This window comes from Sarcophilus harrisii, chromosome 2, assembly GCF_902635505.1.
Source record: "Sarcophilus harrisii chromosome 2, mSarHar1.11, whole genome shotgun sequence".
NCBI classification, from domain to species: domain Eukaryota; kingdom Metazoa; phylum Chordata; class Mammalia; order Dasyuromorphia; family Dasyuridae; genus Sarcophilus; species Sarcophilus harrisii.
This window is the reverse complement of record NC_045427.1, coordinates 357,880,994-357,896,429: the sequence shown is the minus strand read 5'-3', so window position 1 is coordinate 357,896,429 and position 15,436 is coordinate 357,880,994. Positions and strand designations below refer to the sequence as shown.

Below are 15,436 nucleotides of genomic sequence, written 5' to 3'. Positions count from 1 at the left end.
CTTTTCATTTTAGGCACATATGCAACCCTTAAAACTTTATTTAATACCTCAAATCTTAATTAAATTCTCCTTCTGAAATATCATTTTACCCCTTTTGATTTTCTTGAGTTAAATATAGCTGTGGAAATTGATTGATATGGATTATAGCTATGGAAATTGATTGATATGGATTTTGTTTTTGTCTGGATTTTTTTGGTAGGATTACATCCCAGTGGATCAAGAAGAGTTAAGAGATTATGTCAAAGCTAGGTTGAAAGTGTTCTATGAAGAAGAACTTGATGTGCCTCTTGTGCTATTTAATGAAGTTTTGGATCATGTCCTCAGGATTGACCGGTAGGTATAATTCTGTCATTCCTGATGTGAGAACAGGTGCTGTAATTTACTAAAAAAAAAAAAAAAGCAAAACAAAGCAAATCCTTCTTTAATATTTTTCAGAATCTTCCGTCAGCCTCAAGGTCATTTGCTACTTATTGGAGTTAGTGGAGCAGGAAAGACAACTCTTTCCAGATTTGTTGCCTGGATGAATGGTTTAAGTGTCTATCAGATCAAGGTAAGTACAACCTGTTGTCCCTTTATACCACCAAAAGCCTATGGATTTAATATTATTTGAGTTACTAACATAAAAGCATTCCCCTAGAAGAATAAGATCCAATGCCATGAAGTAATTTTATCTTGTTAATCTTGTAGGTCCATAGAAAGTACACTGGTGAAGATTTTGATGAAGATCTTAGAACTGTATTGAGACGTTCTGGCTGTAAAAATGAGAAGATAGCATTCATTATGGATGAGTCCAATGTACTGGATTCTGGGTTCCTAGAGCGAATGAACACCCTTCTTGCCAATGGAGAGGTAATTAAATAACATATTGAATCAACCAATCTGGTAATCATCAGATTTTTTTAAAAATGTGATTGATTTTTCCACTCAGGTTCCTGGTCTCTTTGAAGGAGATGAGTATGCCACCCTTATGACCCAGTGTAAAGAGGGTGCTCAGAAAGAAGGCTTAATGCTGGATTCACATGAAGAATTATACAAATGGTTCACTAGCCAAGTTATTCGCAATCTCCATGTTGTATTTACCATGAATCCATCTTCTGAGGGACTGAAAGACAGAGCAGCTACTTCACCCGCTCTTTTCAATAGGTAAACTGATGCACTATCACTTATTGCCTCACACAAAGTCCCAAAGGTTCCTGATTGACCAGAGAAAATGCTGTTATGTAGAAAGACATAATACTTTGTCTTTTTTAGGTGTGTGCTCAACTGGTTTGGTGACTGGTCTACTGAAGCCCTGTATCAAGTTGGCAAAGAATTCACTAGTAAAATGGACCTTGAGAAGCCAAATTACATTGTACCAGATTATATGCCAGTTGTTTATGATAAATTACCACAGCCTCCATCCCACCGGGAAGCCATTGTGAATAGTTGTGTATTTGTTCATCAGACTCTACATCAGGTAAATTCTATCACTACACTAAGTAATTTTTTTCCACTCAGACTTTTGACAGACTTAAACCTGATTGGTGTGTCCTCTTTTCAATTCAAGAATATATTGTAGAAAATCATTAGTGTGAAGCATATTCTTACTAAGGTGAATGATTATTTTTCTTTTAAATGTTTAATATTCTTTGTAATCAAAATTAATTATAATGAAATGCTTTTCATTAATACAAAAGCAATGCTTGAATTATTGTCACACTATTTGACCATGTAGAATATAAGAGAATTAAGGATTAAAATGGAGCTGCTTCGTTCCTTGCTATATATATATATAAAACACAGGAATATATGTCGAGGGACATTAGTTGTTTTATATATAGAATTTTAACTAAGACATTATCTCCTTTCTACCCCATTCCTTTTCATTACATGTAAAAGTCATACAAAAAAAATTAAGATCTTCTCTATAAGTAATATTTATAAATATTTGCACCTGAGAATTTGGCTTAAAAATTGTACTTCATCAACTTTTATCTAAACTGTTTTAATTTTCTTTAAGAAGTAAAAGACAATGCAATTAGAATTTGAATATTAAAAATACAGAAAGCAGTCTCATAGCTACAAGCCCAATTTAAATCATTTTTAAAATCTGGACTGTTCAAGATATTTAAAAGTTATTCATGTTTTCTGGCTTGGTAAAATCAGTATAATCATAGGAGTTATGAGGAATGAATAAGCCTATATTAAGTGCATTCTGTGTTAAATATGGGTGATCCATATAGGAGAGTGAAATAGTCCTCCTTAGGGAGCTCAGGTACTAGTAGAAAACATTTAAGTGGAACATTACAGTTCATGACATATTTTAAATTTTTAAAGTTTTTTTTTTTTTTCATGAGTACACTGAGGCAACAGGTTTCTTTGTCATTGATGGCTTTTTTGAATAATGGTATCAAACCCACCAATTCTTCCTTAAAGCCAGCAAATAAATCTCCTTTCTGGGACATGCTTTCAAGTAATCTCTTAATTATATGTCTTCTCCCTGGGCAATGCCGTTTCTGTTGTAGGGCATCTATATAAGAGAATTCTGTGCCCTGACCAGTGATTCATTCTCAGAGTCCATTCCAATTAAATCTGCTTCATACCCTTGTCTCCATTTTTAGCCATATGGCACCCTGCATACTTTTGAACCGAAATCTTCTTAAACTAATCAGTGTTGTCCTTTTAGAATTTGATTCTCTTTACTCTTTCTTCATGCTTTTTCATATCTTTCATTTTAAAGGCTAATGCTCGTTTAGCAAAACGAGGAGGCAGAACTATGGCAATCACACCTCGTCATTATTTAGATTTCATCAATCATTATGCTAATCTCTTCAATGAAAAGCGCAGTGAACTGGAAGAACAGCAGATGCATTTGAACGTTGGCCTTAGAAAAATCAAAGAAACAGTTGACCAGGTATTTTTTAAAATGTGGCTTGTTTAGATTTGATCTGAAAGGCGGGTAGAAAGGATGGGGAGAAAGAGCAGTGAGGGGGGAGGTAAAGGTAGCTAACCCCATACTACACTCTCTGTCCTGTGACTGCAGGTGGAGGAACTGCGTCGGGACTTGAGGATAAAAAGCCAGGAGCTGGAAGTAAAGAATGCTGCTGCTAATGACAAGCTGAAGAAGATGGTGAAAGATCAGCAAGAAGCAGAAAAGAAAAAGGTTGCTATGTTGTCTTTTAGAAAACTAGGGTTTTTTTGGTTTGGTTTTGTTTCCTTCTTCCCCTTACCTCCAAATACTGAATATTTAGGAGCCAGTGACTCCCAAACTACTGTTTCTTTATAGGTTATGAGCCAAGAAATTCAGGAACAGTTGCACAAGCAGCAGGAAGTGATTGCTGACAAGCAGATGAGCGTAAAGGAAGATCTAGATAAAGTCGAGCCTGCTGTCATTGAAGCACAGAATGGTACGTGTGTAAAACTAAGGACTGAACTTTTAGGAAAAGAGCTTTCAAGTTCAGGGCTATCAAACTTGACTTTCTCTGAGATAATGTCCAGGAGGTGAGACACACTGCCAAGGGAAATTTTCCTGCACTTCTCTAAGAGCAAAATAGGATAATCTGTAAAAACAAAAGATCTTAAAGGGGGCATTGTACTCATCTCAAAGAATAGTCCATACATTGCCTATCTTATTTCATAAGGAAAAAGTAATTAGAGTGTCAGAAGAAAGAGCAAAGGGCTAATTAGTTGTGAGACCTGGAAACTCCTCCTGATTCTGCCCCTAAGTCACTGTGGGATACTGAGCAAGTCTTTCATATTTATGGGTCAGTTAACTGAGGTCCAGAGAGGTTTAAATAGTTGAATTAAAAATTTGTCTCTTCCAAGTTGGAAATTGAAATTGAAAAATGTTATTATATAGATATTTATATATATATTAGAGATTTGAGGCTTATTTGTTTTAGCTGTTTGGGTATTTCATTTACATGGCATCATGGCATCCTTGTGTTAATGCATTATATTGAAATACACAGTGCCATTTCATAAGCCAATACTAAAACATTCTGACTCTAAATCAGTGCTTTAAATGTAAGTAGAGACAGCAGTCATTTCTTTTCACTTCTCTTCCCCTCCCTAACTCTGCCAAAATTAATTTTTCCATCTGCAAAGTAAATATGTTAGCAAAATATCTCTCCCTGACCCCTCTGTAATTCATTTTCAATCTTAGAATTTTCTGTTTCATTCTTTTCCTGCCATCAGGTTTTATTGTTTCTAATAATAAAACCTTGAGTTTTTATACCTTTTTCATTCTTTAAGATAAAAGATTCATATTCTAAGGCCTTTCAATTAATGCCTTATATAATGTTAATTTCCTATATGAATTCTTTGGAGGCAGTGGCTCATCAACCTTTGGAAATATGATAAACTTATTTAAATGTTTATTGCCACTTTTATTCAGATTGAGATCTAATTCTATCCTGAACACAACAGGAAGTTATACAGTTCAGTTGATGTAAGATTTGGCCATTGTTTTAGAATTTTAAATCCCATCATTATGCTTCTATCACTTGAAAATTAAGAACAGTGTTGGGCTCTCTTTTTTTTCTAGTTTGCATCTTTCCTTCAAGCTGTATAAAACTTTCATTGTTTAAAATTCTCTAGTTTTTTTGTTTATTTTTAAGAAAATTGTTTTATATGGATGAACAGATTTTATTCTTTGGTGATGGTATCTAGCATAGTGAAACTCTCTTCATTATTGTTTTTCAAGGAATCAGTTACTAAAAGGAATGGGAAAATTGGGCTGGAAGGTACAAAATAAAACATACAGATAATATGTGAATAAGAGGGTTTTACTATGTTATTATTAGTCTTTTTCAAATGTCATTAGGGTTGTCATTGTGAATGATAAATAACTTCTGTCCATCTAGTATGTAACTTTGCTTCAGTAAATTTTGCAGGAGTACTGTGCTTCACATTGGTAACTAAATCTAGTTAGTTTGCATTCTGTATAATAAAATTATATTTCTATTGATTGGAATTTAGAAGAGCTAAAGCCCTAGGATATCTGCCAAATCTTACATTAGTCTAGCAGATCTTAGCCATAACATGAATTTTTAGAGAATGCTCAAAGCTTCAGGTGGTGATTGTTATTCCTATCTTACTATGTTTGTACTCGATCTTTCTTTTCCCCTCTCTCCAATCAATACTTTCTCTACTCCTTCTGCTCCAACTGGTTTGACTGCTGTCTTTTAGCTGTAAAATCAATAAAGAAGCAACACCTGGTAGAGGTCCGCTCTATGGCAAATCCCCCTGCAGCGGTGAAGCTGGCCCTAGAGTCCATCTGTCTGCTGTTGGGTGAAAGCACCACTGACTGGAAACAGATACGTTCCATCATTATGAGGGAAAACTTCATACCAACTATTGTAAACTTTTCTGCTGAGGAGATCAGGTGATTAAATGAATGTACAGTGCTACTGCTGGGAATTGAAAGAAATTGTTCATAACGTATTTGAAGATCATTGTCTTTATCTGGAAGGAGGAATTTAAATTTGGCAATGGAATTCCTTATATTTAGCAGAAATCCTAATTAACTATAATAGTCACTTGCTGTATAAGTACTTTTTGGTGTTGTTTGCTAAAAGACACCATGTTTTATCAGATGGACATCTTGTTAGGCAAATTTTTTCTTGAGTGAAGAACTGAAATTTCTTTCGGACATTCCCAGCAGTAGTATTATAATTCCTTAACCTCCTGCATGCTGAATGCTGTTTTCATCCCCCACAAATAGCTGTGAGCTCTATAAGGAAGCAGCATCTTGTTGAAGTAAGAGCAATGGCCAACCCTCCTGCTGCAGTAAAACTGGCTTTAGAGTCAATCTGTCTTCTGTTGGGTGAGGAAACTAATGATTGGAAAAAGATCAGACCAGTTATTCTCAGAGATAATTTCATCAGCAGCATTGTCAACTTTAATATTGAAGAACTAAGGTATTGGTTTTAGTTTTGTCTTTAGTGGTCATTTGGGGTAATGTATAGAAATACTGTAGAGACTTTGAAATAGCACTTTTTATACTTTGAAGAACTAAATCCCAAAGAGATGCTGACCTACTCTTCTCTTTATTTTTATACTAATGAGAATAATTCTTTTGCAGTGATGCCATAAGGGAAAAGATGAAGAAGAATTATATGTCAAATCCAAGTTACAATTATGAAATTGTAAACAGAGCATCTTTGGCTTGTGGTCCTATGGTTAAATGGGCAATTGCACAGGTAATTGGTGCCATGTGGAAAAACCATATGTGGAAGTATTTACTTGTGATATCTAGTGAATTGGAGATTCCTTAAACTATCTGTAAATATTGGTCATTTTTGTTTATTTAACAGCTTAACTATGCAGACATGCTAAAACGAGTAGAGCCCTTGCGGAATGAGTTACAGAAACTGGAAGATGATGCTAAAGACAACCAGCAGAAAGCTAATGAGGTTGAACAGATGATACGGGACTTGGAAGCTAGCATTGCTCGGTACAAGGAGGAATATGCTGTGCTGATCTCTGAGGCCCAGGCAATTAAAGCAGATCTTGCTGCTGTGGAAGCAAAGGTAACATATTACTGCTAACCCGTACATTGATTCTCATTCCATTTTTTTCCAGACTTCTTTAGTTTATTTATTTTTGATACACATTGCTTTATGAATCATGCTGGAGAAAAATCAGAACAAAAGGGTTTGGGAGAGGACAAAAAACAACAGAAAAAATAAGCGATGAACATAGCATGTGTTGATTTTACATTCAATTTCTGTAGTTCTTTTTCTGGATGCAAATGGCATTTTCTGTCCAAAGTCTATTGGGATTGCTTTGGATCACTGAACTACTGAGAAAAACCAAGTCTTTCATAGTTGATCATCGCACATTCTTGCTGTGATTGTGTACAGTGTATCCTTGGTTCTGCTTGTTTTGCTCAGTATCAGTTCATGGAAATCTTCAGACCTTTCTGTAATCAGCTTGTTCATCATTTTTTATAATATTTCATTACCTTCCTGTGCCACATCTTGTTCAGCCATTCTCCAGTTGATGAGCATGCACTTCTTTTCTAATCCTTTGCTACCACAAAAAGAGTTACGAAAACATTTTTGCACGTGTGGATTTTATGATTTCCCTCCTTTATGATTTCCTTGGGATACAGAGCCAGTAATGACACTGCTGGTTCAAAGGATGTGCACACTTTTATAGCCCTTTGGGCATGGTTCCAGATTGTTCTCCAGAATGGTTAGATCAATTCACAACTCCACCAATGCATTTAGTGTCCATGTTTTCCCACATCCTCTCCAACATTCATCATTATGTTTTCCTGTCATCTTAGCCAATCTGAAAGGTGTGAGGTTATACCTCCAAGTTGTTTTGATTTGCATTTCTCTAATCAATATTGATTTATAGCATTTTTTCATATGACTATATATTCAACAGGATTTTTTTTAATGCTAATGCATTTTATGAGAGTAGAAATATTAGGTACCTGGAGTATTTCTAACTGTTTTGCATAAATAACTCAACTATAATGCAGCATTTGGTTTCAATTAAATTGTATGCTTTAACTTTAGGTAAACCGAAGTACTGCTCTTCTTAAGAGTTTGTCTGCTGAGCGTGAACGCTGGGAGAAAACAAGTGAAACCTTCAAAAACCAAATGTCAACGATTGCAGGAGATTGTCTGTTGTCTGCTGCCTTCATTGCTTATGCTGGCTATTTTGACCAACAGATGCGTCAAAACTTATTTACTACTTGGTCCCATCACTTACAGCAAGCAAATATACAGGTAGGAATCCTGTGAGGAGGCTTATATTCTAGTGTTAAAAGTGTAAGACCAAACTGAATATTTGGTTGGCTTTTGCAAAGACAACAGTAGAGTTTTGTGCAAAAGAGTTTAGATGAAGGAAAAATAACGAAGACTTACTATTTCAGTTCCGTACAGATATTGCAAGGACAGAATATCTTTCAAATGCTGATGAACGACTTCGCTGGCAAGCAAGTTCATTACCTGCAGATGATCTGTGCACTGAAAATGCAATCATGCTTAAACGGTTTAATAGGTATGTTTAAAGGAAAATCAAACCTAATTCCTTCAAAGAATAACTAAGTGTTTATGTTTTGGTCATTTTTAATCTCACTGTTGGTGAATTTTCAAACTCCCCTCTCTTCTCTGAGAAGTATTGGGGAATGTTATAAAAACCGGAATTCTTTCTTCTGGAGCAAAGTGTCCAGTGATTTTTTTTTTTTTTTTTTTTCAGTGAGATAGGGATGAGAGAAAATGGAACTTAGCTGCAGTAATGAATGAAGGTGATTAGGCTTTGAAATATAATTTGTGTTTAAGCTCTCTTTTTCAAAGTGATATATACAGAGTATTTGTAAAGTAAATAAGATGTAATTTAGGGAGCATATCAAGAATGACTTTGTGTAGAATGTGATAGTTGAAGAAAGTGAGGGATTCTAATAGACAGAGCAGAGGCAAGGAGGAATCTCAGGCATCTTGGGCCTGGAAAGATATGCAGGAGATAAAGTACCAAGTATGAGTAGTAATGCTAGTTTGGTGGAACTTGGGGAAGGAGAATTAGCATGTAATGAAGTTGGAAAAGTAGTTTGAGATTAGTTGTAAAGGATTTTAAAGGTCTAGGGAGCTGGTGACATTTATTGATTAAGAAAGTGACATGGCCAAATCTGCCCTCATGAAAAAGTCAGGACTTGGGCAACAGTTTAGGAGATGAATTTGAAAGGGGAAAGATGCAAGACAAGGAAATCTCGTAAGTGGCAATAATCTGGGTGAGAGGTGGTATCTGTTTGAGTAGAAAAGGGGAGGAATGTGAAAGATGTGGATTTCAAAGGATAAGAGAGACTTGGACATATGCAGAGGCAGTGGGAAAGTTACCAAGAGATAGGAAAAAATTGAGGATGAGAAAGGGGATGGGAATTACCTTAAAAAGAACATGCGAGGGGGCGTCTAGGTGGTACAGTAGATAGAGCACGAGCCCTGAAGTCAGGAGGATTTGAGTTCAAATCTGGTCTTAGACACTTAACATTTCCTAACTGTGTGACCCTGGGCAAGTTACTTAATCTTAATTGTCCTCAGTAAAAAAAAAGAGAGAACATGCGGGAGGAAATGGCATCAAGGAAACTTACAGAAGGGCTGGCCTTTAGCAAAGAGAAGGACTGCCTCATCCAAGACTGTAGGAGAGGAGGAGATAGTAAGAGATGTCATCAAGGGACTTGGTGATGAAGAAAAGGGGAGAAGAGGAGAAACCCCATAGCAAATGTCTTTAGCTTTCTCAATAAAGTAGATAGTAAGTTTAAACATGCAAGGTAAAGAATCTTGTGAGGAAAGATGTGGGAGTTATCTTGGGAAGACAAGAGATGTTTTGGTAGTGAAATGAAGGATTAATTAAGAAGAAATAAATGGATATCTTGTTGCAGTGAGGACTGAAATGTAGAATTGTAATGTTCTCAGGCAGCACAGTTTTGTGATGAAATGCCTTCTTAATAACATTTTTAATTATAACATTTCACATTAATTTATATCTGGCATTAGATTTATTTTAAATTTAACTTCTGTGTGTGTGTGTAATGTATGTATAATATCAATTGTATAATTGTATAAATCTGTATTTTGGAAAGTCAGGACTTAGGCAACAGTTTAGGGGATAAATTTGAAAGGAGAAAAACCCATCCCCAATGAAGGTGGGTTTTTTCTGTTGATTTTTTTATTTGTTAAAAAGTTTTTCCTTCCACAGAATAAAATTTCCTTAAGGGCTCTCTCCATCCAATAAAGTGACCTTGGTGCATATGTTATGATCATATAATATCCCTTAATAGATGCAAAAATAGACTTGACTCTGCTCAATAATCCTCTGATTATCAGAAACAAATGAGCCTCAATGTAATATTTTATAGGCATACCAAAAGTATTCTACCTTATCCTATACAAAGTCCAGTTGGAAGAGAGATTTCTTTTTTTTTTTTAATTTTTTTTATTATATCTCTGTGTGTGTGTGTGTGTGTGTGTGCGTGCGTGCGCACGCGCGCGCATTACTGAACAGTTCTCTTGTTGCACAGGAAGAATTGGATTCAGAAGGTAAAAATAACCCTGGAAGAAAAACAAAAATGCAAACAGTTTACATTCATTTCCCAGTGTTCTTTCTCCCAATAAGGGTATTAATAGAGAGTGACAACCTTTTCACAAGTGATATTTACCACAGGTCTGCACATATAGAACATAAAAGATACATCCATAGTACTTATTTTTTGTTGATTATGAAAGGACATTTGATTTGCTAGACAGAACAAAGTACTACCTTAAGAATTCTTTTGTAACAAAGTGTTTCCCATTCATAACAACTGATCATTATAGTCTAATAACAAACAGATGGATAGTCAGACTCCTCAGGTGATGCCTTGGTATGTGATATATTGGGAGAGAGGAGGGCTTTTGGCACAAATGGTAGTGTAGTGACTTTTGGGAGAACATCGGGAATGGAGAGGAATGAATGGATCCCAATCTGCATCATTGGAGAGAATTCCTTATTGATAAGATCCGAGATCCATTTTCTTATTTAATAAATATTTCTGATGTTTGACTATTTGGTCTTTGCAAACCTGACATTGTTTATAACAGAAGCTATTATGCTATTGTGAAGCATTTTTTTTCTTTTGTTTAAATGATGATAATATGTGTATGTTCACAGATTTCATCAAAAACTTAGTATCAGTTTGTGATACTTTTTTCCAAACTTAGAATGGGTTTTGTTGTTGTTTTTGCTAAGCTGACTCTTTTATTATGTGATTGTAGATATCCATTGATCATTGATCCTTCTGGACAAGCCACAGAATTTATTATGAATGAGTATAAAGATCGGAAAATTACTCGAACAAGCTTTTTGGATGATGCCTTTAGAAAGAATTTAGAAAGTGCACTGAGATTTGGTAACCCCCTTCTTGTCCAGGTGTGTAGTTAAATTCCACAAAATTTTTTATTCTCTCAAGTGTATTTATATCAGGCTTTTTGAATGTATGAATTCTCTGGAAATCCAGTGAAAAATAGGAATTCTTCAAAATCAAGGTTAAAATACGAAAAATATATTTTAAGTTCATGAATCCTAGATTAATAACCTCTGCTTTAGGGCCATATTTGATTTTTTAGAATTTGTGAACTAATATGAAAAAAGAAATTTTGATAATTTGAGAACTCTGAAGTTTCACGTAGTAGTAGAATAGAGAAGATAAAACTTAGAAATTATAACTTTATGAAAAATAGCACAAGAATAAATCTTATTATAGATTCAGTTGAAAAACCTATCTGAAAAGCTCTCAACTGCTATGTGATTGTAAATGTTTATCCTGACTATTGAAAGCATCCATTTGTTCTTAAAGTCACCATTTAATTGATGCTAATTGTGAAAGGTGTTTTATTCGGTATTTAAACTTAAATTCATATTTAGGATGTGGAGAGCTATGACCCAGTTTTGAATCCAGTGCTGAATCGTGAAGTCCGCAGGACCGGTGGAAGAGTACTGATCACCCTTGGCGATCAGGATATAGACTTGTCTCCATCATTTGTCATCTTCCTGTCTACTAGAGACCCAACAGTAAGGAAGGAGACAAACCATGAATAAAAATCTATCAAGTTTTAGGGTATTGGCATTGAATACAAGGCAGAATGTATTCCATTATCTCTTTTTATAGGTTGAATTCCCACCAGATCTCTGTTCCCGTGTGACATTTGTGAACTTTACAGTAACCCGGAGCAGTTTACAGAGTCAATGTCTGAATGAGGTTCTTAAAGCTGAGAGACCTGATGTGGATGAAAAGCGTTCTGATCTCCTTAAACTTCAAGGTATGTTTCCAAATCTAACAGTAAGCTAAAATGAAGTCTGAGAAAAATGTATAGAAGTTTATTTGGTGAAAGTTAGGAGGTTTAGGAGGGCCAGCTAGATGATACAGTAAGTAGAGTGTTGCTCTGGAGTCAAGAAGATTCATCTTCCTAGCGCAAATCTGACCTTGGATACTTGCTAGCAATGTGACCCTGGTAAGTCATTTTATCCTGTTTGCCTCACTACTTCTTCTGTAAAATGAGCTGGAGAAGGAAATGGGAAATCATTCCAGTACCTTTGCTAAGAAAGCCTCAAACTGGGTCATGAAGAGTGTTAGGTATGACAGAAGCAACTGAACCACAATAAGACTAGAAGGTTGAGGAAGTTCAGCATCTCAGGTTTTGTCACACATGTCTAGGGAAACTTTGATAGAAGGAAAGGTGGATGTCATTCTGCAAGACCCCCAAGGAATGAGAGCCAGGCTATGCAGCTCCTCCAGCTACTTCTCCCCATTGCAGAGCTTGACTCACAGTGCGCTGTAACCTGGATATTAACACTTAATCCACTCTTAAGAATTCACTAGTTGAGTTTACTCATGGAGACATAATTACAGCTTCTGTAGAATGACTCATCTAGCCTTTTAATAAGGTTGTAATACCAGGGATTGTTTACCTTCTGTTTTGGTCTGTAGTAATTTACTGATGCTTCCAAAGCAGCAGCTAGTTTACCTAGAACAGATGAGGATAAGAATGGATGCTTCTGTTCATCCTTATTTGCTCTCAGAGAAGAAGTAGACCTCAGGAAAGGTTTGTTTTTCCCTTTTAAATAGCTACAATGTTCTTTACTATGTAGGTATTGTAGACTGAGAGTAAATGTAGATATGACATAATAAGCTTGCTTTCCTTTTAGCAGTAGGTGTTATCCAGTGTAAATTTAGTACTAGAAATTGTGCACATCATTGTTCTTTTTGTCAGTGGCCACCAGTTCCCTTTGACCTTTCTCTTGGTCTGTCTGTTATAAAGTTGATGACTAAGATAGAAGGATGTTATTTTTACATTTCCTTTTGTTCCATATCATTTCAGGTCATTTTAATCTTCCAAGTCCATTTGGGTTCCTTTATTTTCTTTACATGCTTCCTTAATTCTGTCATTGATTCTTATGCTTCTCCTTATCCCTGTTATCCTAGGCTAAAAAAATATCCTAATAATGTGTACTGAAAAGACATTGCAACTTATCACCTCAGAACTTCATCATGTCTAGAATTGAACAGCTATTCCTTTTCCTAACATCTGTATTTCTGTTGATGGTAACACTTGTAACATCAGATGTGATTCTTCTCACCACCTCCCCACCTCCTCACCCCAACCAATCATTTGTTATTCTCCCACTAATATGCCATGCTAATCCAGGTCTTCTTTTTTTCTTATTTAAAACTATTGTTATCATTTTCTTACTTATGAATAACCTCTTCTCTAATCTTTAATAGCATTGCTCAAGTCTTTGGTTGTATTTAATCCTCTGATTAAAAAACAAGAACCTTTCATTGGCTTACATTGATTCTCAGAGTATAAAATCTTGAACTGATTTTCATCAGATAGTGCCTTTATGAAGCCTTCCCTGACTTTCTTGTATAAAGTAGGTAAATATTTGGTGAGAGATTGACTGAGTTTCATTACTGTAGCTAAAGTTGTTTTTTGTTTGTTTGTTTGTTTGTTTTAAAGGTGAATTCCAATTGCGTCTACGGCAGTTAGAAAAGTCTCTGCTGCAAGCTCTTAATGAGGTTAAGGGACGTATTTTGGATGATGATACCATCATTACTACCTTGGAGAATCTGAAGAAGGAAGCAGCAGAGGTCACTCGAAAAGTAGAAGAAACTGACATAGTTATGCAAGAAGTTGAAACTGTTTCCCAGCAGTATCTTCCACTTTCTACTGCCTGTAGCAGTATTTATTTTACCATGGAGTCATTGAAACAGGTAAAAAAGATACTGAGACTTTCCCTCAGTTCTAAAATTTTGGTTTTTAACCTTTTCAGAATTTATATAATTTAGACCACTGCTTTGGAGCTCAAATCTTAAAGTTTGTTGCTTTTCCAAACTTGTTTTGACTGGCTTTATGCCTCATGTGCCAAGCAATTCATCAGTTAATAATCAAACATTTTTAAGCTCCTGATGTGTTCTTGGAGCTAGAGTTATAAAAACAAGCAAATAAAACAATTCTCACTGTTGGGGAGATTTACAGTTATGTATAAGGATCTATAGTAGGAATAGAAGAGAAATAAGGTAGATTTGTATGAGGTCGTTAAGAAAGGAAAACTACTGGCAGTTTGGGGGTTTAGAAAAGACCTTGAGGAGGTTTGCTACATGAACCGTGTCTTGAAGGAAATGAGAAATTCTGTAAAGCAGAATCACGCACACACACACACACACACACACACACACACACACACACACAAAGTATTCTTCTTTGACTTATTTAGGGTAAATACCTAGTAGTGATATTTGGATTTAGTGGCATTGGCCTCCTGGTTTTCCCTATGCCTAGAATGTTTTCTCTAGTTCCCATTCCAACTACTGACCTCCCTGGCTTCATTTAAGTTCCAACTAAAATCCCATCTTCACACACAAAGGCACAGAAAGCCTTTCCCAACTCCTAATTTCAGGACTTGCATTTGTTTAATTATTTCCTATTTTCTGTGTATATAATGTGCTTTGTATATTTTTGTGTAAGTTCTGCAAGAACAAGACTGTCTGACTGTCTTTTGGCTCTTTTTTTTCCCATTGCTTAGTACAGTACTTGGCACATAGGTGATTATATGGACATTGTGTTTACTTCATTAACATAATGGTTGGGCCAATTCATAGATCTACCATGCTTGTCTTTTTATCGTTCATCAAATATTGCTTGATTATTTTAACACTTTGCTTTGTATTTCTATTAATGTTAGTGATTTGGCATAATCTTTCATGTGGAATAATATTTTGTAGTTCTTTTGAAAGCTGGTTACTTGGTACGGCAGCTAGGTGGTACAATGGATAGAGCATTAGTTCTGGAGATGGGAGGACCTGACTTCACATACACTTAACACTTGTTAGCTGTGTCACTTTGGGCAAATCACTTAATCCTAATTGCCTCACCAAGAAAAGAAAAAGAAAACTGGTTATTTATATTCTTTGACCATTTATCTATTGTAAAATGGTTCTGCCTTTATACACCTTCATATCTTGAATATTAGATTCTTTTAAAGAATATGTAGTGCAAAAATTTTCCCCATTTGAGCAGCTTCCCTTATCCTGGTTGTCTTGATTTTGCACATGCAAAAAGCCTTCCAGTTTTATGTAATTAAAATGATTTATCTTTTCTGAATGCCTCTATTCCTTGTTTACAAGCATTTCCCTTAACTAAATGTCTACAAAAGATTCTCTTCTAATTTTTAAAAATATTGTGATTTTTGAATATTTAGGTTGTATATTTTAAGCTCATTTTGGTATTTGGTATAAATACTGCAGTAAAATTTTTGAGACCTATAAGACCTGTAATTATAGACCAATTGTAAGGTTATCAAGAGTTTTTAATCTTCTTGGACTAATTTGCTGGTAACCCAGCTCCAGTTGTCAGGAAGAGTTTTTGTTTCTACTGTGTTTTCACTGTTATTTGGAAAGTAGAGGAAA

General features: G+C 35.4%; 1 protein-coding gene across 2 annotated transcripts in view; it reads left to right on the top strand.

Annotated features, from left to right (window-relative positions):
* The window catches only part of DYNC1H1 (dynein cytoplasmic 1 heavy chain 1), an 89,447-nt gene that overhangs the window by 57,085 nt on the left and 16,926 nt on the right, over nt 1-15,436 (top strand). Inside the window, exons 44-60 of one of the 2 annotated variants that reach the window (XM_031953228.1) lie at nt 200-333; nt 436-550; nt 688-849; nt 929-1,143; nt 1,252-1,456; nt 2,720-2,893; nt 3,023-3,142; nt 3,266-3,386; nt 5,705-5,900; nt 6,065-6,182; nt 6,297-6,512; nt 7,512-7,724; nt 7,871-7,998; nt 10,746-10,899; nt 11,395-11,541; nt 11,639-11,789; nt 13,488-13,741. In XM_031953228.1, the coding sequence (XP_031809088.1) occupies nt 200-333; nt 436-550; nt 688-849; nt 929-1,143; nt 1,252-1,456; nt 2,720-2,893; nt 3,023-3,142; nt 3,266-3,386; nt 5,705-5,900; nt 6,065-6,182; nt 6,297-6,512; nt 7,512-7,724; nt 7,871-7,998; nt 10,746-10,899; nt 11,395-11,541; nt 11,639-11,789; nt 13,488-13,741 (2,823 nt within the window). Of the gene's footprint in view, nt 1-199; nt 334-435; nt 551-687; nt 850-928; nt 1,144-1,251; nt 1,457-2,719; nt 2,894-3,022; nt 3,143-3,265; nt 3,387-5,169; nt 5,366-5,704; nt 5,901-6,064; nt 6,183-6,296; nt 6,513-7,511; nt 7,725-7,870; nt 7,999-10,745; nt 10,900-11,394; nt 11,542-11,638; nt 11,790-13,487; nt 13,742-15,436 lie in introns of both variants that reach the window. The other variant, XM_031953227.1, reaches the window with a different exon arrangement.